At 43.3% G+C, this 25,491-nt stretch overlaps 1 protein-coding gene across 2 annotated transcripts in view; it reads left to right on the forward strand.

The window, feature by feature from the left end:
* eci2 (enoyl-CoA delta isomerase 2) overlaps positions 1-25,491 on the forward strand; it is a 137,969-nt gene that overhangs the window by 94,339 nt on the left and 18,139 nt on the right. For both annotated transcript variants that reach the window (XM_073073038.1, XM_073073037.1), the window contains 2 exons: positions 12,492-12,680; positions 25,129-25,198. In XM_073073038.1, the coding sequence (XP_072929139.1) occupies positions 12,492-12,680; positions 25,129-25,198 (259 nt within the window). The remainder of the gene's footprint in view (positions 1-12,491; positions 12,681-25,128; positions 25,199-25,491) is intronic.

The raw sequence follows: 25,491 nt of genomic DNA on the forward strand, positions 1-25,491 counted from the left end.
CCTCTGTACCCTTTCCAATGCTTCCACATCCTTCCTATAGTGAGGTGACCAGAACTGGGCACAGTACCCCAAGTGTGGCCTAACCAGAGTTTTATAGAGCTGCATCATTACATCGCATCTCTTAAACTCTATCCCTCGACTTATGAAAGCTAACACCCCATAAGGTTTCTTAACTACCCTATCTACCTGTGAGGCAAATTTCAGGGATCTGTGGACATGTACCCCCAGATCCCTCTGCTGCTCCACACTACCAAGTATCCTGCCATTTACTTTGTACTCTGCCTTGGAGTTTGTCCTTTCAAAGTGCACCACCTCACACTTCTCCAAGTTGAACTCCATCTGCCACTTCTCAGCCCACTTCTGCATCCTATCAATGTCTCTCTGCAATCTTTGACAATCCTCTACACTATCTACAACACCACCAACCTTTGTGTCGTCTGCAAACTTGCCAACCCACCCTTCTACTCTCACATCCAGGTCGTTAATAAAAATCACAAAAAGTAGAGGTCCCAGAACAGATCCTTGTGGGACACCACTAGTCACAACCCTCCAATCTGAATGTACTCCCTCCACCATGACCCTCTACCTTCTGCAGGCAAGCCTATTGTGAATCCACCTGGCCAAACTTCCCTGGATCCCATGCCTTCTGACTTTATGAATAAGCCTATCATGTAGAACCTTGTCAAATGCCTTACTAAAATCCATGTAGATCACATCCACTGTACTACCCTCATCTATATGCCTGGTCACCTCCTCAAAGAACTCTATCAGGCTTGTTAGGCATGATCTGCCCTTCACAAAGGGCAGATCATCATGATAATCATCATGATAATCGTTGGGGATTTTAACATGAAAGTGGATTGGGAAAACCAGGTCAGCACTGGACCTCGAGAGAGAATTTGTAAAATGTCGAAGAGATGTCTTTTTAGAACTGATTGTTGTTGAATCCACTAAGGGATTGGCTGTTGTGCAATGATCTGGAGGTAATAAGAGAGCTTACGGTTAAGGAATTCTAAGGGAACAGTGATTACAATATGATTGAGCTCACCTTGAAATTTGAGGGGAAACTAAAATCCAATGTGTTGATATTGCAGTGGAATAAAGGAAATTACAATGGCATGGGAGGGGAACTGGACAAGTCGGCTGGAAAGGGACACTAGCAGGGAGGACAGCAGAGCAACAATGGCTGCAGTTTCTGTGAAAAATCAGGGAAGTACAAGACAGATATATTCCAAATAAGAAATTTTTGAATGGAAGAAGGACACTGCCGTGGCTGACAAGTGAAGTCAGAGCCAAAGTAAAAGCAAAAGAGACAGCATGCAAGGAAGCCAAAGCTACTGGGAAGATAGAGGATTGGAAGATTTTAAAAACTTGCAGAAGGAAGCTAAGAAGGTCATTAGGAAGGAAAAGATGAATTATGAAAGGAAGCTTGTGACTAATATCAAAGAAGATACTACAAGCTTTTTTAAGTATATAAAGGGTAAAAGAGAGTCAAGGATAGACATAGGACAATAGAAAATGACGCTGGAGATATTGTAATGAGAGATGGAGAGATGGCAGAGGAACTGAATGCGTATTTTGTATCAGTCTTCACATTGGAAAACATCTGCAGTATACCAGACATTCGAGAGTGTCAGGGAAGTGAAGTATGTGTAGCGAACGTTATGACTGAGAAGGTGCTCAGGAAGTTTAATGGTCTGAGGGTGGATAAATCTCCTGGACCTGATTGAATGCACTGTTGGGTTCTGAAGGAAGTAGCTGATGAGATTGCGGAGGCATTAACAATGATCTTTCAAGAATCAATAGATTCTGGCATTGTACCAGATAACTGGAAAATTGCAAATGTTACTCCGCTATTTAAGAAGGGTGGGAAGCAGCAGAAAGGAAACTATAGACCTGTTAGCCTGACATCAGTGGTTGGGAAGTTTTTGGAATTTATTGTTAGGGATGAGATTATGGCATACCTGGGGGTACATGAGAAGATAGGCCAAAGCCAGCATGGTTTCCTGAAAGGAAAATCCTGCCTGACAAACCGACGGCCAATTTTTTGACGAAATTACAAATGGGGTAGACAAAGGAGATCCAGGGGATGTCATGTACTTGGATTTTCAGAAGGCCTTTGACAAGGTGCCACACATGATGCTGCTTAGCAAGATAAGAACCCATGGAGTTATATGGAAGTTATTAGTATGGCTGATTGGCAGCAAACAGAGATTAGGAATAAAGGGATCCTATTCTGGCTGGCTGCCGGTTACCAGTGGAGTTCCACAGGGGTCTGTGTTGGGACTGCTGCTTTTTATTATGTATGTCAATGATTTGGACTATGGGATTAATGGATTTGTGGCTAAATTTGCCAATGATACAAAGATAGTTGGAGGAGCAGGTAGTGTTGAGGAAACAGAGCCTGCAGAGAGACTTAGATAGTTTTGGGGGATGGGCAAAGAAGTGGCAAATGAAATACAATGTAAGAATGTGTACGGTCGTGCACTTTGATGGAAGAAATAAATGGACAGACTATTATTTAGATGGGGAGAGAATTCAAAATGCAAAGGGACTTCAGAGTCCGTGTGCAGGATACCCTGAAGGTTAACCTCCAGGTTGAGTCGGTGGTGAAGAAGGTGAATGCAATGTTGGCATTCATTTCTAGAGGAATAGAATATAAGAGCAGGGATGTGATGTTGAGGCTCTATAAGGGATTCATGAAACCACTTGGAGTATAGTATGCAGTTTTGGGCTCCTTATTGTAGAAGGGATGTACAGACATTGGAGAGGATTCAGAGAAGATTCACGAGAATGATTCCAGGAATGAAAGGGTTACCGTATGAGGAACGTCTGGCAGCTCTTGGGCTGTATTCCCTGGAGTTCAGGAGAATGAGGGGGGATCTCATAGAAACATTCTGAATGTTTAAAAAGCCTGAACAGATTAGGTATAGCAAAGTTATTTCCCATGGTAGGGGAGTCTAGGACAAAAGGGCATGACTTCAAGATTGAAGGACGTCCATTTAGAACAGGGATGTGAGAAATTACTTTAGTCAGAGGGTGGTAAATCTGTGGAACTTGTTGCCATAAGCGGCTGTGGAGGCCAAGTCATTGGGTATATTTAAGGCAGAGATAGATGGGTTCTTGATTAGCCAGGGCATCAAAGGGTATGGGGAGAAGACAGGGAAATGGGGATAACTGGAAGAATTAGATCAGCTCATGATTGAATGGCGGAGCAGACTCGATAGGCTGAATGGCCTACTTCTGCTCCTGTATCTTAAGGTCTTATGGATACGTAACTCGTTCCCTTCACTTTTACCACGCCCCCACTAATGTGACCAGTTACCACAATAAATGCACAGCACAGAATTCATGGCTCCTACATTCCAGCTCCCTAGTTATTATACTATAATAATTACAATTGTATGCTACTAAGAAACAGGAGACATGAAATCTCAACATTTACAGAAATGGCCTCTTTTGCTAAGCAGTTTATCCTGAATTGTGTCTTCTCCTGCCAAACCAGATTGTGCTTCTTGATTGCATTGAGGAAAATTCCTGCTGCTAAAGTTCTTCCAAGTGGAAAACTGAGGTCCCATTAACTGTTACTTCTGGCCGAGCATAGTCTCTTCTATCATTGTGGTCTCCTTTCAGTGGCCCATTTACAGTCCAACTTTGCACTGTTTTGTTTGCATATGGTCCAGCATTAATACTGTGAATCACTTGCAACAGTTCAAATGCCTAGGACACATTCATCGCTATCAACAGCTAAATTTCTGATTCAGTTTCTGGCAAGTAAACATGCTTCAGGTGAGAGCATTCCTGAAGCTCTCTCTGACAAGGAATATTCCTTTTGTGGACAGGCATACATTCCTCTGTATAGATGTCAGGCAGTTCACAATAGTTTTTACTATCTAAGCTAGCCACTTCTAATCCTGAAACAACTAGCTACTCATAATGTTCTCTTGACCCAATGTGTGTAAGAGCATGTATGTTCCTTTCCTGTCAGGTTGAGCTTGTTCATGAGGCTCTCTGTGCAGAACTTTCTTGATTTAGTAAAACATAAGTACCCAGTGTCGTGTTACCTTTCTTAGACTTTACCTGAATTGGAATTATAGGAAGTTTACAATCATGATCATCAGCTGTCATAAGGCCATTAGATACCAAGGCAGTGTTGGATATCAGGACGGTATTCACTGCTGTGGTTGCTTCATTCATGGCTTGTTTCGAACTTGCAACCTTTTCATCAGCTCTGGGCTCAGTTTCAGCTCCACTTTCAATGGTAGTGGCAAAGCTGCTTCCTTTAGCTTGAGAATGAATTTGTGATCTAGTTTGGTTAATTTCTTTACTTATTGCTGGTGAAGTGGCTTTGTATACTTTCCCAAACACTGGGTGTGCAATAATCTTCACATGCCTTTCAATAAAATCAACAATGTGGGTGAAAGTAGCCTAAAGTTGTGCCTTTCTTGCAGCTCATACGCCACCCATCTCCATTCTTTCCCAAGTTATTTGGGCAACTTATTTACGACTATCTACATATTAACAGGCATGTTCAACTTGTGCCTGGCCTACTCCTCTTCCATGGCATTGGAACAACTTCTAAGAAAAGGACTGTAGTCTTGAAGAGCTTTCACATCTTCTGATTTGATATGTGGCCAAGGGCAAACTCTTCCCACGTAGGCTGCAGCAATTTTGTGCTCACTACCAATATATTCCTATAGTAAAGCCTGGGCCTTTAGATATTTTTGCTCCAGTCCAGCCCGCTGGCAACTTTTGACAAGTTCTCTAGGGTAATCATCTGTGTACTGTTTGAGAAAATGAAGATGGTCATCATAATTATCAGTCTTGTCTTCAATGCTATTCTTGTAAGCCATCATAAGTTGAATGATACTGCAATGGATTGCCATTGAAGATTTGAATCTCTCTTTTAGGCAGAAATGCAATGTGCTGTTGTTGCATTACTATGCTTGTTATTTCCTTTTGTGTCCTAAGGGCCTCCAGTGCAGCATTTAGACTCTTTATCATTTGGAACATGACTGTCGTTATCAGAAGCATCTTGTGCTATTGGATATGGCATAGGTTCAGAGTACCTCCTTGTTGCAGACTGAGAATGAACTCCTTGGAGTTCAAACTTGTGATTCATAGATATTTCATCCCCATATATCCACCTTGACATTGAGTATGCTGGATTTTCTCTGTTCCTTGTCAACATAGGAACACTTACCAGAGAACTCCTCTGCTGTTGCACTTGAAGCCCTTAGCACTTTTCTTGCCATCTTGGCTGCAGTTTCTTCCTGCAGCTTAAGCTTCTCCATCTTCCTGTGAAGCTGTTCCGCCTCTCACTACAAGGCATGTTTATCCCTCAATGTCTGTTGTCTTGTGTATAACTCTGCTGAATCAGCCTCCATTTTAATGTGTGATATTAGACACACAAACGTTTTGCTAGCGACAGAACATGCTCTGTGCACGTTAGCCACACTGTCCTAACACATACATCACCCTTAACTCACCATCTTTATACATAGTCACAGCCTGTTCATTGAATTTGTAAATATTTTCATTTCACCCAGAGAACTGACCTTCATTGTTGCATTTTTATTTAATTGCTCTCTTAGCTTCAAGGTCACTGCTTCCAGCTGAAATCATTTTGTCTTCCAATAATGACGGCAATTCAATTATTTCAATTCTTTAGCTTTTCAAACAGAACTAAGGGTTGGACACTCCAGACAGCCACCACTATAACTTTCACATCCACCAAATTGAAATGTTAGGGCCTCCAGTGCGGCACTTAGACCCTTCATCATTTGAAACATGAGTGTCATCGTACGGCAATATCTAACTGTTTCAAATCCAAATATACAGTGTGAACAACAAAAAAGGGCATACTTGCCACAAGCTTCTCCAGGCTGGTGCAAATGCTGATGTTCGTTTGGAATAACTGTCAAAATTTTTGCTGACAAAATGAAGCAGTACAAAAGTGATCCAAAATCTAAACAAAACAATTACCAGTTGTCTGCGACCCCAGATGGAGTTGTTATACTTTCATGATGCACCCTCATCTCCAATGAAATGATTGTTCCAATGAGTCAAATTCCTTACTCCAATTCTTTATTAGCAATTATATAATCTTGAAGCGATATTGAGTGGTCAGCAAAGACATGACCTCTGCCAGTGCCAAGCTTCAGACTGCCACAAAGTAATTGAGTATATGTAACTCATTCCCTTCTCTTGTACCATGTCCCCACAAATGTGACTAATTACTGTAATAAATGCACAGCACAGAACACATACTCCCTTTTCTCTCATACTTCTGTTGGCCATTCAACATTTCTAGATTGTCCTTATTTAGCACAACATCTTCGCATGTCAATATGGACCTTTAACTGAATTGCACAATGTAACTATTCCTTCAGGTTAGACTCCCGAATTTACCAAATGATGTTAAACCACAATTATATACCAACCCTCTTAGATCTATTGAGAAAGTATCAAAGGATTCTTCTTTCTCCTGGTTATATATGAAAAACTAGTAATAATTACTTCCATCTAGGCAGTGTAATGCAGCATCTCATTTGAGGGCCATATAGTGTGATACAATCCTCTCCTGTTATGATTGATATTTTACAATAATGTCCTGTTTTTACCTGCAATGGTTAATCTAATTTAGCTAGTTAAATATAGTGTAAGAATACGTACACGACGCTGGAAGAACTCAGCAGGTCAGGCAGCATCCGTGAGAAAAGAGTAGCCAACGTTTCGGGCCGAGACCCTTCATCAGGAATGGGGAGGGGGGAAGAGAGGGCCGAAGCCCAGTAATAGAGATAGGGGAGGGGCAAGGGCTAGAGGCGCCAGGTGGAAAACCAATCAGAGGAAGGATAAAGGGGGGAGGGGATAAGCATGAAAGAACTGTAGAGATAAAGGAGCAGAAAGTTGAAAGGGGAGAGAGGCAGAGAGGGACCTGGGATAGGGGAAGGAGGAGGGGGAGGGAATTACCAGAAATTGGAGAATTCAATGTTCTTACCACCAGGCTGGAGGCTACCCAGACGGTAGATGAGATGTTGCTCCTCCAACCTGAGTTTGGCCTCATCATAGCAGTAGAGGAGGCCATGTATGGACATATCTAGATGGGAATGAGAGGCAGAGTTGAAGTGGGTGACAAACGGGAGGACCTGTCTATTGTGACAGACGGAGCGTAGGTGCTTGACGAAGCGGTCCCCCAATCTGCGTCGGGTCTCGTCGATGTAGAGGAGGCCGCACCGGGAGCACCGGATGCAATAGACAACTCCAGCAGACTCGTCCTGGGAACAGATGCGGCGGAGACGGAAGAACTGGGAATAGGGAATGGCATTTTTGCATTGGGCAGGGTGGGAAGAGGTATAGTCAAGATAGTTATGGGAGTCAGTGGGTTTGTAAAAGCTGTCGGTGGATAGTCTGTCTCCGAAGATGGAGACCGAGAGATCAAGAAAGGGGAGAGAAGTGTCCGAGATGGACCAAGTGAATTTAAGGGCTGGGTGAAAGTTAGAGGCAAAGTTGATGAAATTGATGAGCTCAGCATGGGTGCAGGAAGCAGCACCAATGTAGTGGTCGATGTAGTGGAGGAAAAATTGGGGAGTGGTGCCATTATAGATTTGGAGCATAGACTGTTCCACATAACCCACAAAGAGGCAGGCATAGCTGGGGCCCATGCGAGTGCCCGTGACTACGCCCTTGATCTGGAGAAAGTGGGAAGAACCAAAGGAGAAGTTATTGAGAGTTAGAACAAGCTTCGCCAACCGGAGAAGTGTGGTGGTGCTGGGGAACTGGTGGGGTCTGTTATCCAAAAAGTAGCGGAGGGCTTTGAGGCCTTCTTGATGGGGGATGGAGGTGTATAAGGATTGAACATCCATGGTAAAAATGAAGTGGTCGGGGCCGGGGAATTGGAAGTTATTGAAGAGGTGAAGGGCATTGGATGTATCCTGGATGTAGCTGGGGAGAGACTGAACTATGGGGGATAAAATGGAGTCCAGGTAGGCAGACACAAGTTCGGTGGGGCAGGAGCAGGCTGAAACTATGAGTCTGCCCGGGACAGTCAGGCTTGTGGATCTTGGGGAGGAGGTAAAACCGAGCTGTACGGTGTGTGGGAATTATGAGTTTTTTGGCTGAGGGAGGAAGGTGTCCGGAGTTGATGAGGGTGGAGATGTACGGGAGGCAGTGGATTGATGTTTTTTGGTGAGGTCCTGTGGCAGGGGTAAGTACGAGGAGGTGTCGGAGAGCTGCCATTTGGCCTCAGTGAGGTAGAGGTCTGTCTGCCAGACTACTACGGCACCACCTTAGTCTGCAGGTTTTAATGGTGAGGGTTAGGGTCCTCGTACTTCCTCCCTTCTTCTGCAAACCCACTGACTCCCATAACTATCTTGACTATACCTCTTCCCACCCTGCCCAATGCAAAAATGCCATTCCCTATTCCCAGTTTTTCCGTCTCTGCCGCATCTGTTCCCGGGATGAGGCTTTCCGTTCCAGGACTTCTCAAATGTCCTCTTTCTTTCAGGATCGTGGTTTCCCTTCTGGCGTCATCAAAGATGCCCTCACCCGCGTCTCCTCCACCTCCCGCACTTCAGCCCTTAACCCATCCTCCCATCACCACAACAGGGTCAGGGTTCCCCTTGTCCTCACCTACCACCCCACCAGCCTCCGGATCCAACACATTATCCTCCGCAACTTCCGCCACCTTCAACAGGACCCCACCACCTAGCACATCTTTCCTTCCCTACCCCTCTCAGCTTTTTGCAGGGATCGTTCCCTCCGCAACTACCTGGTCCACACATCCCTCCCCACAGAACTCCCACCCGGCACTTATCCCTGTAAGCGCAAATGCTACACCTGTCCCCACACCTCCCCCCTTACCACCATTCCGGGCCCCAGACAGTCCTTCCAAGTGAGGCAACACTTCACCTGCGAGTCTGCTGGAGTTGTCTATTGCATCCGGTGCTCCCGGTGCGGCCTCCTCTACATCGGCGAGACCCGACGCAGATTGGGGGACCGCTTCGTCGAGCACCTCCTCTCCGTCCGTCACAATAGACAGGACCTCCAGGCTGCTACCCACTTCAACTCTGCCTCTCATTCCCATCTAGATATGTCCATACATGGCCTCCTCTACTGCCATGATGAGGCCAAACAGGTTGGAGGAGCAACACCTCATCTACCGTCTGGGTAGTCTCCAGCCTGGTGGTATGAACATTGAATTCTCCAATTTCCAGTAATTCCCTCCCCCTCCCCCTCCCCCCATCCTAGGTCCCTGTCTGCCCCTCTCCCCTTTCAACTTTCTGCTCCTTTATCTCTACAGTTCTTTCATGCTTATCCCCTCCCCTTCCCCCCTTTATCCTTCCTCTGATTGGTTTTCCACCTGGTGCCTCTAGGCCCTATCCCCTCCCCTATCTCTATTACTGATTACTGGGCTTCGACCCTCTCTTCCCCCCCCCCCCCCCCCCATTCCTGATGAAGGGTCTCGGCCTGAAAAGTTGGCTACTCTTTTCTCACGGATGCTGACTGGCCTGCTGAGTTCTTCCAGCATCGTGTACGCATTCTTTGATCCACAGCATCTGCAGTTGTATTTTTGTGTTTAAATATAGTGTAAACTCTTCTTTACATTTACTCCCATCTTTGGACAAATTGTTTACCTGAAAATCCAGAAGTTTGAGCAGAGTTATTTGTTCATTTATGTGCTTCCTCAACTGAATCACACAATTTGTTTCTAAGGACACATATACATGTTATTTCAAATGCCAGGTGGGCAGTATTCCAGTGCAGGCACAGAGTGTAAGTTTCATAAATGAACATCTCTGGCAACATTGCCCAGTATCTGTCACAAAGATGTTGGGGAATGCTTGGTACTGCAAAGGGTACTTTATCAGAGAAAGGACCTTTATAATGTCAGGGATCTCCAGGGGGATGACAACCTTGTCGTTAGGTTTGGAGGCTGTGTGCCTCAGTAACCCAGAGAGCGATGTTGGCTGGAGTCAGGGTTTTATACTTTGGCTCTTGGTAGGGTCACTCATGCCAAACAAATCAAAAGGTGGAGGACAAACTAAAAGTGGTCCACTGGTCCTCCAGGTTCAAGGGTTCAGCTTAGAACTAACAACCCTGACTGGTAAAGTTAAATTGTTATGGGAACACCAATGAAGAATCGTCTACAGATGAGTGTGACGCTATTCCTGAGTCTCCACTCTGGACTGGCATGACTGACAGTAGTGAAAACCGAGAGGAAGCTACTGACATGGTGAAGGAATCCCTGAACACCGTCAGAGATGGAAGACCTTCATTGTTGCCCTAAATGCCAGCTGCGTAACGGGCAGATAACATGACACTGTCAGGGAAGTATTTCTTGCCGTGCTTTTTCCATAGTAACTTTTGGACACTTTCCATGCTAAATATTGTTGCAACAAAAACAGAACAGCTGATGATGCAATAGTGCAATTGTTAAGATTGTGCAAACCCAGATATTTTGTATGCTACATGTGTTACGAGATGTACCACTAAATTAGATTGACATATGTTTGAATCCAAATCTGCTGGTTTAGCTAATCCCATTTTGGAACTACCTTTTGGGCCTAGGTTAAGAAAGGGAAAAAAGGAAGTTATCTGTGTTTTTGATCCCAGAGGCAGAAACTTGACTTTTGTCAGGAGTGCAAAAATTGGAATGAGCTCAGCATTTACGCCCACTGTGATGAATTACCTCTCAATATGCACTGGGACCACATATGCAGAAAAGCAGTTTGATTTATGTGCTAATGTCTTCCACCACTCATTGGAATGTTCTTCAAAAGAAGATTGGGAATAAAACTGGAAAAGGCAAATACTACACTGTTCTTCCAGAAAGAAAATTATTTTGACTAAAGATTCAGTGGCAAGAAATGATAGCTGAGAGAGGTGATTGCAATGCAAGAAACATTGAACAAACCAGGTAGCATCTGTGGAAGGAGAAACTGATTTATTGTTGATCATCTGACAGTTTTGTACAAAGTTTGTATTTGTGTAAATGATTTGATTCAGATTACAATGATGAGACCTATTTCTCCCTTCGTCCAACAGTTTTGTGCATTTCATTGCAGTACTTATTGGAATGCAATATTTGCGTGCAGTTAAATAAACATGTTGAAATTGTTAGATATAACTTGGTCAAAACAACTCTTTAATTTCAAAGTAATGCTGCAGTTGCTCCATTTTTATTGCATGCATTATTATTCATAAAAAACAAATCTCTGCAATCGTCAGATGCTGGCTTTTCAACACATCTCCATTTACCCATTTCTTCAGTATCTCTTGTGTCCTTGCCTTGCCAGATAGAATCTGTCCATATCATTCTTTAAAACATCAAATGCCTTAGCATTTACAGACTTCACCATGTTTTCTTCTACAACCCAAAGGTGTACGGGTTGGTAAGTTAATTGGCTACTACAAACTCTCCCTAGCATAGATGGGCAGTAGGAGAATCAATGGGAGTGGAGAATGTTGGGATTGCTGCAAGAGCCAATGTAGATATGATGTGCTTATTGTTCCTATGGGATAAGGAAATACAAGAATCTGAAATAAAAAAAGATGATGCTGGAAACACTCAGCTGTGGATGGAGAGAGGGAGAAAAATACAATATGTTGTAACTCTGAGATAGACAGTATAGAAGCTACTTATAATCTTATCTGAAACAGAAGAGAATGCTGGGCTACAAATGTCTTGCACCTCTTGTGGAGAGAGAAAAACTGTGAAAGTGAGTTAATGTTATCAATGGATGTCCATGCATCTTGAATTGGCCAGTTCTGATACAAATAGGCAAGACTAATTTTTTTAAAATTATTGAATCCAATATGGAATTCCAGGAGTTGCATTTTTCCAGTTGCAACTCATTGGAACAAAGCCCTAAGTAAACTTGAAGAACTGCAATTTTTCGTCAGAGAACAATACAGCATGGATACAGGCCTTTTGGCCCAACAAGTCTATGCTAAACATGTTATCCACCTAGCTAGTCCCAATTTCCTGCATATCTTTCTGTATGGGAGCATCTCAGTGATATCCTATAGAAAATTTTAAGTCCTCATTCACCATTTGTTCAAATGAGTTATCTTTATATGTTGGGTTAAGATTAATTCCATTATAAAAATAACAATTGCTGACATTATAAAAATACTCAGGAAATGTTGTCAAATTTGGATTTGAAAATATTATTTTAATGTTCAACACTCTATCTTATTGCAGGGTTAGGAGCCTTCCACTAAGCCAGGTACAGATTTAAGATACCAAGGAATTTGAGATTCAAGGCTACAGAGCAGGCTAGTTGGACATATTGGTTCATTGCTGTCTGACACTGGTATATTGTATGTAATTGATTTAGCTGAATGTAGCTGAAACTATTTGGATGAGTACAATTAAATCAAATTCTGAAATAAAATTACCACCAGTTTTATAAAGAAATATAAGTTCCAGTTTCTGATTGATACGGAAGAATATTTTGGTCAATTACTAAATAATTCAATCTTTGCAGGAAGAAGCCAGACAGAAGTATGTGGATCTCATAGAATCACTGGTTTCTGCAGAGGTACTCACAGAGAGTAAAACCACTGTCACAGAAGACCTGACAGCATCATTCCAGACTCTAAAGGTTACAACTGAAAACAACATCACCACTATTATGCTAAACAGGCCAACCAGAAAAAATGCAATTTCAATCACGGTAAGGTTACTTTGTTTTATTGAATTTCGGTAGTAGCAAACAATTCTATCAATCTTCTGTTACGTTCACAAATGTCTGGTGTTTTGCTGAAAATCCGCTGATGTTCATTTTTGAATTAATTCAGTATGTTCAATCCTTCCCACCATTCTGTATTTCACTTTATAAATGTATCCATTCATGCAAACTGCAGACATTCTTATAACACTGAAGAAATCTTTAACAAAGTTGTACGTTAACTATATTTGTCTTTAATCATGGTAAGCTATCTTTCTTATCCTTGGTCTGCAGCCTTTGAAATAGTTCCATTCTGCTCTAATACAGCTTCTGTTGTACAGCAAGGTGCAGTTCCCTAACCTTTTATCATTCTTTTATATCCAGTTATAGCCAGAGAGTTATCAGCAATTGCAATGTTATCTATCTTCACTTCATTAACAGTGGATTTGCTATATTTTAATGCATGTGTGTGTGTACACGCATGCACACCTCACCACCATCTCTTTTAACCACCTCTATTGCTTTTGTATGTCAAGCAACACGTCGACATCCAGTTATAGCCCACAAACCCTCTCTCTCTTCCAAGTCTTATTGAAATGGTTGTTAATGTAGCTTCTAGCTGAGTTTCTGAATTGAAATCTTAAGACTTAGTAGAAGGATTAGTTCATTTGGCTCATTGCGTCTGCACCACCGATTGATAATGGCTGATTTCTTCTCCCTTTCAAGCCCTTTCTCCTGCCTTTTCCCCTTAAACTTTGATGTCCTTACTAATCAAGAACCAATCAGCCGTCACTTTAAATGTACCAACTGATTTGGCCTCTACTGCCATCTGTGGCATTGAATTCTACAGTACACTGCACTCTGGCTAACAAAGTTCCTCCTCATCTCTATTCTAAAGGGGCATCCTATTCTGAAGCTGTGCCTTCAAGTCCTAGACTCTCCCATAATTTTAAGCATCCTCTCTACATTCGCTTTATATAGGCCTTTCAATAGGTTTTGATGAAATCCATTCTCCATTCTTCTAAACTCCAACAAGTACAGATCCAAAAGTGATCAAATACTCCAGGTGTGTTAACCCTTTCATTTCCAGGATCCCAGGATCATTCTTATAAACCACCTCTGGCCCCTCTTCAATGTCAGCACATCGTTTCCTGGATATGGGGCCCAAAACTGCTCACAATATTCCAAATATAGTCTGACTAATACTTCATGAAGTCCCAGCATTACATCCTTGCTTTTATATTCTTGCCCTCTTGAAATGAATGCTAAGATTGCATTTGCCTTCCTTACCACTAATTCAACCTGATGCAGATTAACATTCAGAGTGTCCTGCACTTGGACTCCCAAGTCCCTTTGCAGTTTTGATTCCTGAATTTGCTCCCCACTTAGAAATAAGTCTATGCCTCTATTCCTGCTATCAAAGTGCATGGCCATTCCTACACTGTACATCTGCTACTTTGCCCATTCTCCTAATCTGACCAAGTTCTTCGAAGATTCCCTGCTTCATCAATACTACCTGCCTCTCCACCCATCCTTGTATCATCCCCAAACTTGACCACAATGCCATCAATTCTGTCAACCATATCATTAACATATTAAAAAAAAGTGGACCCATCACTAATCACTTGCAGCCAAAGTGAAAAGGCCTCTTTATTCCCAATCTTTGCTGCCTGCCAGTCAGCTAATCTTCTGGCAATGTTAATATTAAGCTTGTTTAGCAGCCTCTTGTGTGGATCCTTTTCAAAGGCTTTCTGAAAATCCAAGTAAAAAACACCCACTGACTTTCCTTTGTCTTTCCTGCCTGTTATTTCCTCACAGAATTCCAACAGGTTTGTTGGCAAAGAATACGTACACAATGCTGGAAGAACTCAGCAGGTCAGGCAGCATCTGTGAGAAAAGAGTATCCAACGTTTCGGGCTGAGACCCTTCATCAGGAATGGGGGGGAAAAGAGGGCTGAAGCCCAGTAATAGAGATAGGGGAGGGGGTAGGGCCTAGAGGCACCAGCTGGAAAACCAATCAGAGGAGAGATAAGGGGGGAGGGGGAGGGGATAAGCATGAAGGAACTGTAGAGATAAAGAAGCAGAAAGTTGAAAGGGGAGAGAGGCAGAGAGGGACCTGGGATAGGGGGAGGGGAGGGAATTACCGAAAACTGGAGAATTCAATGTTCATACCACCAGGCTGGAGGCTACCCAGACGGTAGATGAGGTGTTGCTCCTCCAACCTGAGTTTGGCCTCATCATGGCAGTAGAGGAGGCCATGTATGGACATATCTAGATGGGAATGAGAGGCAGAGTTGAAGTGGGTGACAAACGGGAGGTCCTGTCTATTGTGACGGACGGAGCGTAGGTGCTCGACGAAGCGGTCCCCCAATCTGCGTTGGGTCTCACCGAGGTAGAGGAGGCCGCACCGGGAGCACCAGATGCAATAGACGACTCCAGCAGACTCGCAGGTGAAGTGTTGCCTCACCTGGAAGGACTGTCTGGGGCCCGGAATGGTGGCAAGGGGGGAGGTGTGGGGCCAGGTGTAGCATTTGCGCTTACAGGGATAAGTGCCAGGTGGGAGTTCTGTGGGGAGGGACGTGTGGACCAGGTAGTCGCGGAGGGGAACGATCCCTGCAAAAAGCTGAGAGGGGTAGGGAGGGAAAGATGTGCTTGGTGGTGGGGTCCTGTTGAAGGTGGCGGAAGTTGCGGGGGATAATATGTTGGATCCGGAGGCTGGTGGGGGTGGTAGGTGAGGATAAGGGGAACCCTGTCTCTTTTGTGGTAACGGGAGGATGAGTTAAGCGCTGAAGTGCGGGAAATGGAGGAGATGTGGGTGAGGGCATCTTTGATGACGCCAGAAGGGAAACCACGATCCTGAAAGAAAGAGGACATTTGAGAAGTCCTGGAATGGAAAGCCTCATCCTGGGAGCAGATGTGGTGGAGATGGAGGAACTGGGAATAGGGAATGGCATTTTTGCATTGGGCAGGGTGGAAAGAGGTATAGTCAAGATAGTTATGGGAGTCAGTGGGTTTGTAGAAGATGTCAGTGGATGGTCTGTCTCCAGAGATGGATACCAAGAGATCAAGAAAGGGGAGAGAAGTGTCCAAGATGGACCAAGTGGCGTCATCAATGGACAGGACCTCCCGGTTGCCATGCACTTCAACTCTGCCTCTCATTCCCATTCGGATATGTCCATACATGGCCTCCTCTACTGCCATGATGAGGCCAAACTCAGGTTGGAGGAGCAACATCTCATCTACCGTCTGGGTAGCTTCCAGCCCCTTGGCATGAACATTGAATTCTCCAATTTCCAGTAATTCCCTCCCCATCCCCCTTCCCCTATCCCAGGTCCCTCTCTGCCTCTCTCCGCTTTCAACTTACTGCTTCTTTATCTCTACAGTTCTTTCATGCTTATCCCCTCCCCCTCCCCCCTTTATCTTTCCTCTGATTGGTTTTCCACCTGGTGCCTCTAGCCCTTCCCCCTCCCCATCTCTATTACTGGGCTTCGGCCCTCTCTTCCCCCCATTCCTGATGAAGGGTCTCGGCCCAAAACGTTGGCTACTCTTTTCTCACAGATGCTGCCTGACCTGCTGAGTTCTTCCAGCGTTATGTAAGTATTCTTTGATCCACAGCATCTGCAGTTGTATTTTTGTGATTTTTGAGGTTTGTTGGCAAGATTTCCCCTTAAAGAAACCATGACTTCTTACTATTTTATCGTGTGCCTCCAAATACCCTAAAACCTCATCCTTAATAACCGCCAATAACATCTTGCCAAACACTGAAGTCAAGCTAACTGGTTTATAATTTTCTTCCTTTTGCCTCTCTCACTTCTGAAAGACTGGACTGACATTTGCAATTTTCCAGTTCCCTGGAACCATTCCAGAATCTAGTGATTCTTGAAAGATGACAAGTAATGCTTCCAAATCTCTTCTGCTACCTCTTTCAGAATACTAGTGTATTGTCCATTTGTTCAGGTGACTCTACCTAGAGGCCTGTCTGTTTCCAAGTAGCTTCACCTTCGTAATACGACTACATTTATTTCTGTACCCTGACACACTTGAATGTTTAGCATGCCAATAGTGTCTTCCACAATGATGCAAAATACTTATTCAGTTCATCTGCCAGTTCTTTGCCCCTCCTCATTACTAATCAGACCAGCACAATTTCCCTGCTGTCCTAAGTCCATTCTTGCCTCTTTTTCCTGTCTTCCCTCCTTCTGTCCCCTCAGTTTCAACCTCATTCCTGTCTCTTCCAGCTTCCCCCTGTTGCTTCGAAGATTCCACACCAATTCCTCACCACTCCCCTCTACTCACCACAACCCACCGCCTCCCCCGCCTTTTCTTCCTTCTCCCCACCTAATTCATTTTCTTCCTCTGCTAAACATTTCTTCATAGGTCTAGTAACTGTCACTGATCAGTTTCCATTACAGTGCAAGAGGGAGGATAGGCAGGTGATAGAGAAGGAACGTGCTAAGACCGAAGGTTTGAGATGTGTCTATTTTAACACAAGGAGTGTTGTGAACAAAGTGGATGAGCTTAGAGCGTGGATCAGTACTTAGAGATATGATGTGGTGGCCATTACAGAGACTTGGATGGTTCAGGGGCAGGAATGGTTACTTCAAGTGCTGGGTTTTAGATGTTTCAGGAAAGACAGGGAGGGAGACAAAAGAGGTGGGGGAGTAGCACTGTTGATCAGAGATAGTGTCACGGCTGCAGAAAAGGTGGATGCCATGGAGGGATTGTCTACAGAGTCTCTGTGGGTGGAAGTTAGGAACAGGAAGGGGTCAATAACTTTACTGGGTGTTTTTTATAGGCCGCCCAATAGTAACAGGGATATCAAGGAGCAGATAGGGAAACAGATCCTGGAAAGGTGTAGTAATAACAGAGTTGTTGTGATGGGAGATTTTAATTTCCCAAATATCGATTGGCATCTCCCTAGAGCAAGGGGTTTAGATGGGGTGGCGTTTATTAGGTGTGTTCAGGAAGGTTTCTTGACACAATGTGTTGATAAGCCTACAAGAGGAGAGGTTGTACTTGATTTGGTATTGGGAAATGAACCTGGTCAGGTGTCAGATCTCTCAGTGGGAGAACATTTTGGAGATGGTGATCATAATTCTGTCTCCTTTACAACAGCATTGGAGAGAGATAGGAACAGACAAGTTAGAAAAGCATTTAATTGGAGTAAGGGGAATTATGAGGCTATCAGGCAGGAAATTGGAGGCTTAAATTGGAAACAGAGGTTCTCAGGGAAAAGTACGGAAGAAATATGGCAATAAGACAGGGAAGTTATGGTAGGGTACAGGAACCGTGGTATACAAAGGCTGTAATAAATCTAGTCAAGAAGAAAAGAAAAACTTACAAAAGGTTCAGAGAGCTAGGTAATGCGAGAGATCTAGAAGATTATAAGGCTATTAGGAAGGAATTTAAGAAGGAAATTAGGAGAGCCAGAAGGGGCCATGACAAGGCCTTAGCGGACAGGATTAAGGAAAACCCCAAGGCGTTCTACAAGTATGTGAAGAACAAGAGGATAAGATGTGAAAGAATAGGACCTATCAAGTGTGACAGTAGGAAAGTGTATGGAACCGGAGGAAATAGCAGGGGTATAGCAGGGAATACTTTACTTCAGTATTCACTATGGAAAAAGATCTTGGTGATTGTAGTGATGACTTGCAGCAGACCGAAAAGCTTGAGCATGTAGATATTAAGAAAGAAGATGTGCTGGAGCTTTTAGAAAGCATCAAGTTGGATAAGTCGCCAGGACCGGATTTAGATATACCCCAGGCTACTGTGGGAGGCGAGAGAGGAGATTGCTGAGCCTCTGGCGATGATCTTTGCATCATCAATGGGGACAGGAGAGGTTCCCGAGGATTGGAGGTTTGCGGATGTTGTCCCTTTATTCAAGAAAGGGAGTAGAAGTAGTCCAGGAAATTATAGACCAGTGAATCTTACCTCCGTGGTTGGTAAGTTGATGGAAAAGATCCTGAGAGGCAGGATTTATGAACATTTGGAGAGGTATAATATGATTAGGAGTAGTCAGCATGGCTTTGTAAAGGACAGGTCATGCCTTACGAGCTTGATTGAATTTTTTGAGGATGTGACTAAACACATTGATGAAGGAAGAGCAGTAGATGTCGTGTATATGGATTTCAGCAAGGCATTTGATAAGGTTCCCCATGCAAGGCTTATTGAGAAAGTAAGGAGGCATGGGATCCAAGGGGACATTGCTTTGTGGATCCAGAACTGGCTTGCCCACAGAAGTCAAAGAGTGGTTGTAGATGGGTCATATTCTGCATGGAGGTCAGTCACCTGTGGGGTGCCTCAGGGATCTGTTTTGGGACCTTTACTCTTCGTGATTTTTATAGATGACCTGGATGAGAAAGTGGAGGGATGGGTCATTAAGTTTGCTGATGACACAAAGGTTGGGAGTGTTGTGGATAGTGTGGAGGGCTGACAGAGGTTACAGCGGGACATTGATAGGATGCAAAACTGGGCTGAGAAGTAGCAGATGGAGTTCAATCCAGATAAGTGTGAAGTGGTTCATTTTGGTAGGTCAAATATGATGGCAGAATATAGTATTAATGGTAAGACTCTTGGCAGTGCGGAGGATCAGAGGGATCTTGGGGTCCGAGTCCATAGGACGTACAAAGCAGCTGCGTAGGTTGACTCTGTGGTTAAGAAGGCGTATGGTGTATTGGCCTTCATCAATCATGGAATTGAATTTAGGAGCCGAGAGGTAATGTTGCAGCTATATAGGACCCTGGTCAGACCCCACTTGGAGTACTGTGCTCAGTTCTGGTCGCCTCACTACAGGAAGGATGTGGAAGCCATAGAAAGAGTACAGAGGAGATTTACAAGGATGTTGCCTGGATTGGGGAGCATGCCTTATGAGAATAGGTTGAGTGAACTCGGCCTTTTCTCCTTGGAGCGACGGAGGATGAGAGGTGACCTAATAGAGGTGTATAAAATCATGAGAGGCATTGATCGTGTGGATAGTCGGAGGCTTTTTCCCATGGCTGAAATGGTTGCCACAAGAGGGCACAGGTTTAAGGTGCTGGGGAGTAGGTACAGAGGAGATGTCAGGGGTAAGTTTTTTATTCAGAGAATGGTGAGTGCGTGGAAAGGGCTGCCGGCAACGGTGGTGGAGGCGGATACGATAAGGTTTTTTTAAGAGACTTTTGGATAGGTACATGGAGCTTAGTAAAATAGAGGGCTCTTGGTAAGCCTAGTAATTTATAAGGTGGGAGCATGTTCGGCACAACTTTGTGGGCTGTAGGGCCTGTATTGTGCTGTAGGTTTTCTATGTTTCTATTAGTTACTTTTCTCATTTGGGAGCTAATACAGAACTGGCACTCAACAAAGTGATTCAGACTCAGATTTGTTGTTAAGATAACTGATAAATGGCATTTAAAGTTATTAAAGCTTATCTGGCACACAACTTTAGGAAGGTGCTTACTCAAGTGCCAAAACTCAAAGATTGATGGCAGAGTTAGCTTTCATTATACTGTTTTCTTTGCCATTGAACAGCATATTTGAATAAACTTGTCATTAAAAGTCAAAGTTGTTACAAGTGGAAATAGTGGTTGTACAGCCAATATATAGTGCTATCATTTCTTTATAGTGTAGGCTCCATTGTTTAAAATATTGGAGTGTTTTTTATATTCAGTGGATTCCAGTTAATTGGGACACATCAGGACCAGTACATTTTGGCCCAATTAAGTCACTGTCCCAATTAGCTGAAGTTTCATGGAAATAATAAAAAAGGTATAAAAGAAGTCAAACTGACTAACAAATTATCTATTTAAATGAAATACAGAACAAATTAGAATACTATAAATAGTACTACAATCCAAAGGTAGTCATAGCCAAAGGGTGGTAGTGGGGACGAGCTCCCACAACTAAACAAATGCTGCTCATGGCGTGCGTCTCAAACAGCCTCTGACAACCAAGTCCAACTCCTGGCCTTCATGTGTGGCATAGTTCTTATGCCTGACGGAGGTGTTGTGTGTCTCACTGACAGGTTAAGTGGCAAAGGCGGGCCACTGGTGCCTTAAAACCAGTCGCTCCGGGTAGATGGGGCTCGTTAACCCTGGCTTGTGCCCTGGAGAGGCCACTCAAGCTTTGCTTTATAGTGTCAGACAAACACGGGAAGCAGCAGTTACCGGTTATAAGTCAATAATGTTTGACTGGCTTAGAGCATGGCGCCAGGGATTGCTTCCGACAGAGGGAGAGACCACTGCCCACCTCAAGCTGGGCAGCCCCCACCCAATAAGGTGCTGTCCCACCACAGGCAGTCTTCCTCATTGGGTGTGTGGGGATAATGGATTATTCTACTTAAAGCTGACTGTAGCTACTGCACCAGACAAGAAAGAAAACAAATCAAATAAGACAACACCTCTCAAGTTGGGATGCTGGAATGTCTGCACAATGATGACTGGACTTGTCCAAAACCTCAAGGAAGTCAAAGATGAACGAAAAACAGCGGTCATTAACAATCAGCTACTAAGGCTCAAGGTAGATACAGCTGCCCTACAAGAAACACGTTTGGCTGATTCAGGTACACTGAAGGAAAGGGACTGCACATTTTTCTGGCAGGGAAAGAACGAAGACGAGCCCCGCGAATGTGGAGTGGGTTTTGCAGTTAGGAACTCCTTGTTGCAAATGGTGGAGCCACCAGAAAATGGATCAGAGCGACTTATGACTCTCCACCTATACACCAATCATGGCCCAGTAACTCTTCATCAGTGTGTATTCTCTTACCTTGAACTTGACGTCGGAGGCAAAAGACATGTTCTACAACAAATTAGAAGCTGTTGTCAGGAATATTCCCAGTGATGAGAATCTTGTTCTCCTCGGTGACTTCAATGTCAGAGTGGGAGCTGATAACAATTCCTGGCCATCTTGTCTTGGCCACTTTGGAATTGGAATCTCCTGTACGGAGATCTAGCAACAGGGAAGAGGAATGTTCGCTTCAAGGACCTCTGCAAGCGCGACATGAAAGCCTTAAAAATCAACAGAGTGCCAGGAGGATGCAGCAGATGACCGCAACAAATGGCGAGGTACTCTTCAGCAACACCTAGAGCAAGGCAAAAGAGTGATCCTGCGTCAGTTCGAGGAGCAGAGAGCACAGCGGACAACAATTTCACAACGCCCTACTCATGCAGCAACTGTGGCAGAGCCTGCTGTTCTAAGATCAGCCTCAATAGCCACAGTTGAAGCTGCTGAACAAACCGGTGACTACCAGAGACGCAGTACCCATGGTCGACCATGACCGATGGAGGCTACATACTTATGGCAAGTAAGGCTTCTATGGTTAGTATTCATCGATTGCACTCGAGCAGCCACATAAGACCTCAGCCACACACATTTCACTGTATGTTTTGTTGTTTAGATGTACGTGTGACAAATAAAGTTAATCTATAAAGTGTTATGAACAGAGGTGATGTTAAAAATTACTGTCTGAACCACATGCAATCGGGCAGGTCAATAGATCAAAGAATTGAAAGGATCTCAAAGGCTGGTATCAGAGAAATGGTTTCTATCCCTTGGGCACTGGAACCAATACTGGAATGTAGGCTTCAAATAAACCAAGTTGGGACAATATTAGCGAATTTAATAACTAAGGCTGTGCAGCAGGCTTTGAATTAAAGAGCAAGTGGGAAGAGTACAGGTGAGGTGAAATCTTAGAGCGTTAAAGGACAAGGCAAAGTGCAGAGCAGCAAAATGAGTACTGATGACCAGAGTTTGACCAGGGAATGGACAGATTATACAAAGAAAAGGTTCTGCCTTCATGTAGAGGCAGATTTTTACATTCCCACTTAGAGTTATTCTCCAACCCCAAAGAATAAGAATTGTTTGGAAAATCAAGAAGTTTGGAAATCAATTTGAGTGGAGAAAAAGTCCTAGCCATTCCCAATCCTTATCAATGATGTGGATGAGGGCATCTACTGTTTGCTCATGATATAATAGTGGATAGCAGTCTTAAGGAATGAGGAAGATGCAGACGCTTAAAGGGATCATAGATAAACTACGTAACAGAATAGGTAAGAACTTGGGAGAGAAATAGAATATGGAAAAAAATCAGCTCATTCACTTTAATAAGAAAAAGCAAGAGTATTTTTAAATGGGATAAGATTGAAAAATGATCTTAGAGATCCATAGCATCTATCCCAGCGAGCCCTCTCATTTATCTGAACTCCAGACTGGACAAACCCCATTCTTCTCAGTCTTCCTCTATAAGAAAACACCCCATCCTAGGATATATTCTGTCTAAAGTGAATGATGCTGTACTTCCCCTTGTTATATTTCAACTGTGACCTTTTCACCTGTTTGTTTAACCTGTGTGAATCCCTTGAGAGCCACATTTTGACCTCTTTGCAACTTAGGTGTGTGGCGCGTGGCCAAGTGGTTAAGGCGTTGGACTAGCGATCTGAAGGTCGTGCATTCAAGCCCCAGCCAAAGCAGCGTGTTGTGTCCTTGAGCAAGGCACTTAACCACACACTGCTCCAGTCCACCCAGCTGAAAATGGATGCTGGGAGTTAACCTCATGATAGACTGGCGTCCGGGGGGGGGGGAGTCTCATACTCTCAGTCGCTTCACGCCACAGAAACTGGCATTAGCACCGGCCTGATGAACCACAAAGGCTCGGGACAGACTTTAACCTTAACTATCAACTTAGGTGCTGTCTCAGTATGTAAGTGTACCTGAACACGTATTTTTTAATGTAATGGAGACTGCTATTTTTGATGTACAAATTCATTTATTTTGAGTTGCTGCATTCCTGCTTCTGTGTGATGCTGCCAAGAATAATGCTGAGCTACTGCCAGTGTCCTCTGCTGAGTTTTACTATCCTACTTTACGGTACTGATGTAATGACTAATCTGTATGAAACACCCTGCTTTCCTTGGCTGCATAATTCTAGGGAAGACTATCTCCGGCCCCAGCAAACTTATGAGATTGTGTGGATGCTGTGTAATTCCTTACCTTGTTACAAATTAGTGCCATGAAATAACAGACAGTACACTGCATACGATTAAAAGATTTATCTTTATAATTTTTAATTTGACTAAATGTTTAGTAAAGAAAAGAACAAAGAAAAGAGCCCATTTTAATGAAACAGTCTAATGTGCACAAGTTGGAGCTCACGGTTTCCCCAAGTTACCGATCCTCAATCGATCTCACCCTCGGCTTTGTCAAGTCACGGTCCCACTCCATGTTGAATCCTACAACCTCTGCTCTCCAGTGTCTTCCCTCTTCATCCTCCCTCGAACCAAAAGAAAACCCCCAAGCCCAACCTTAGTGTCCCTCACCAGAGGAAACCTCCCCTTCAATTCCACCATCCTAATTGGATGGCACACATTTCTCTTCAACAATAACCCAAACTAAGCTTGAAACAAGCAGCTCTCACAGAACTGCTTAAATGAAATACATACAGCATAACAGTAAAAATATGAACCAGGGCATTAGCATGAGCTTCTGGTCTAACACATTTGCCTGCCAGACAGATGGGCATTTTTCCAAGTATCTTTGAGAAAAACTGTTTTCACAGGTAATTGAGTTACTAACTGGATGACGACTTTCAATATAACTTTTTGGAAAAAAACTAGAGAACAGATTATATTTTTAAGTCATTGTGATCTGGAGCATACTTTCCAAAGGACCACAGTTTGCAAATTTTCAACAGCTTTCAAAAGGAAATCTGCAAAGGAATACAAATTATGTAATGAGGAAAGACTTGCAATGTAAAACTAAGTCTTGAGCTCTTTTAAAGGGTTGACACGGGTTGACACTTTATTCTGTGCTGTTCAATTCAATAATTGAGCTTCTCTTGGATTGTATAAAATCTAAACTATTTTCAGGAGCTTCTGCTCTTTAGAAACCAATATCAGACTTTGCTTTCCCTATCTCAGTTTGTTACAATTTTTTTCTGTCCTTATCCTTATTCATGTTAAACGTGGTGTTATAATACAGTGTAACTGGCAGTGTAATTGTGACCTATCATTAAAAGATTTCTAATGTGTAAAGAAGGCTACATTTATCACTTATGTGACCATGGTGCTTTTAATTCGAGTCAGCCATTGGACGAGTGAGAGTTTTGATGTGTTGTTGCAAGATTCTGCTAGTCTTACAAAATATAGCTTTGATGTTAGCCTAGATTGGATTCCAGTCTGGGCTTCAGAGGAGAAGAGGGTGAATACAAACTTACAGCATCAGACATCCCCTACATGACTTTGCTGTAAATAGGAACAGAACCAGACCACCTCATCCCTTTTCATAGATGATTAAAGTTTTGTTTGAAAGTTGTAAAACTTGCAATTACATACATGATTTTAAAGTTTCTAAACAGGATGTTGATGAATGACAAAAATAAAATGTACTTCACTTTTGCCAAGTAGATCTTAAGATTAAACTACACACATCAACCCATTTCTTTCCATTGTTCAATAAGTTCTTGATAATATCATCTTTCTTTCAGATGTATGAGGAAATAATGAAGGCACTGAAACAAGCTGCGAATGATGATTCTACACTGACTGTAATGACAGGTTAAGTTCTTATTCAGTACCTTCTTCCGTGTATTTCCATGCCACTGTTAAATTTATTTTTGGAGATTTGGCACCAACAAAGACTACATAGCATATTAGACCACTGATATCAATCATTAATAGAAGCAGGAAGAAAGGTCTTCTATTTATTCCCCAGCTTTCATTGCATGTTCAATGTTCTATGGATGGTGATCAATTTATGCACTGGTAGTTGTTGCAAGTAACAGTTGTTTGAGGGATAAGTTGTGAATTTTGCACTAGAAATAACCTAAAATGTTGAATTGTATGTCTCT

The sequence above is a fragment of the Hemitrygon akajei genome, chromosome 20 (genome assembly GCF_048418815.1).
Source record: "Hemitrygon akajei chromosome 20, sHemAka1.3, whole genome shotgun sequence".
Lineage (NCBI taxonomy): Eukaryota > Metazoa > Chordata > Chondrichthyes > Myliobatiformes > Dasyatidae > Hemitrygon > Hemitrygon akajei.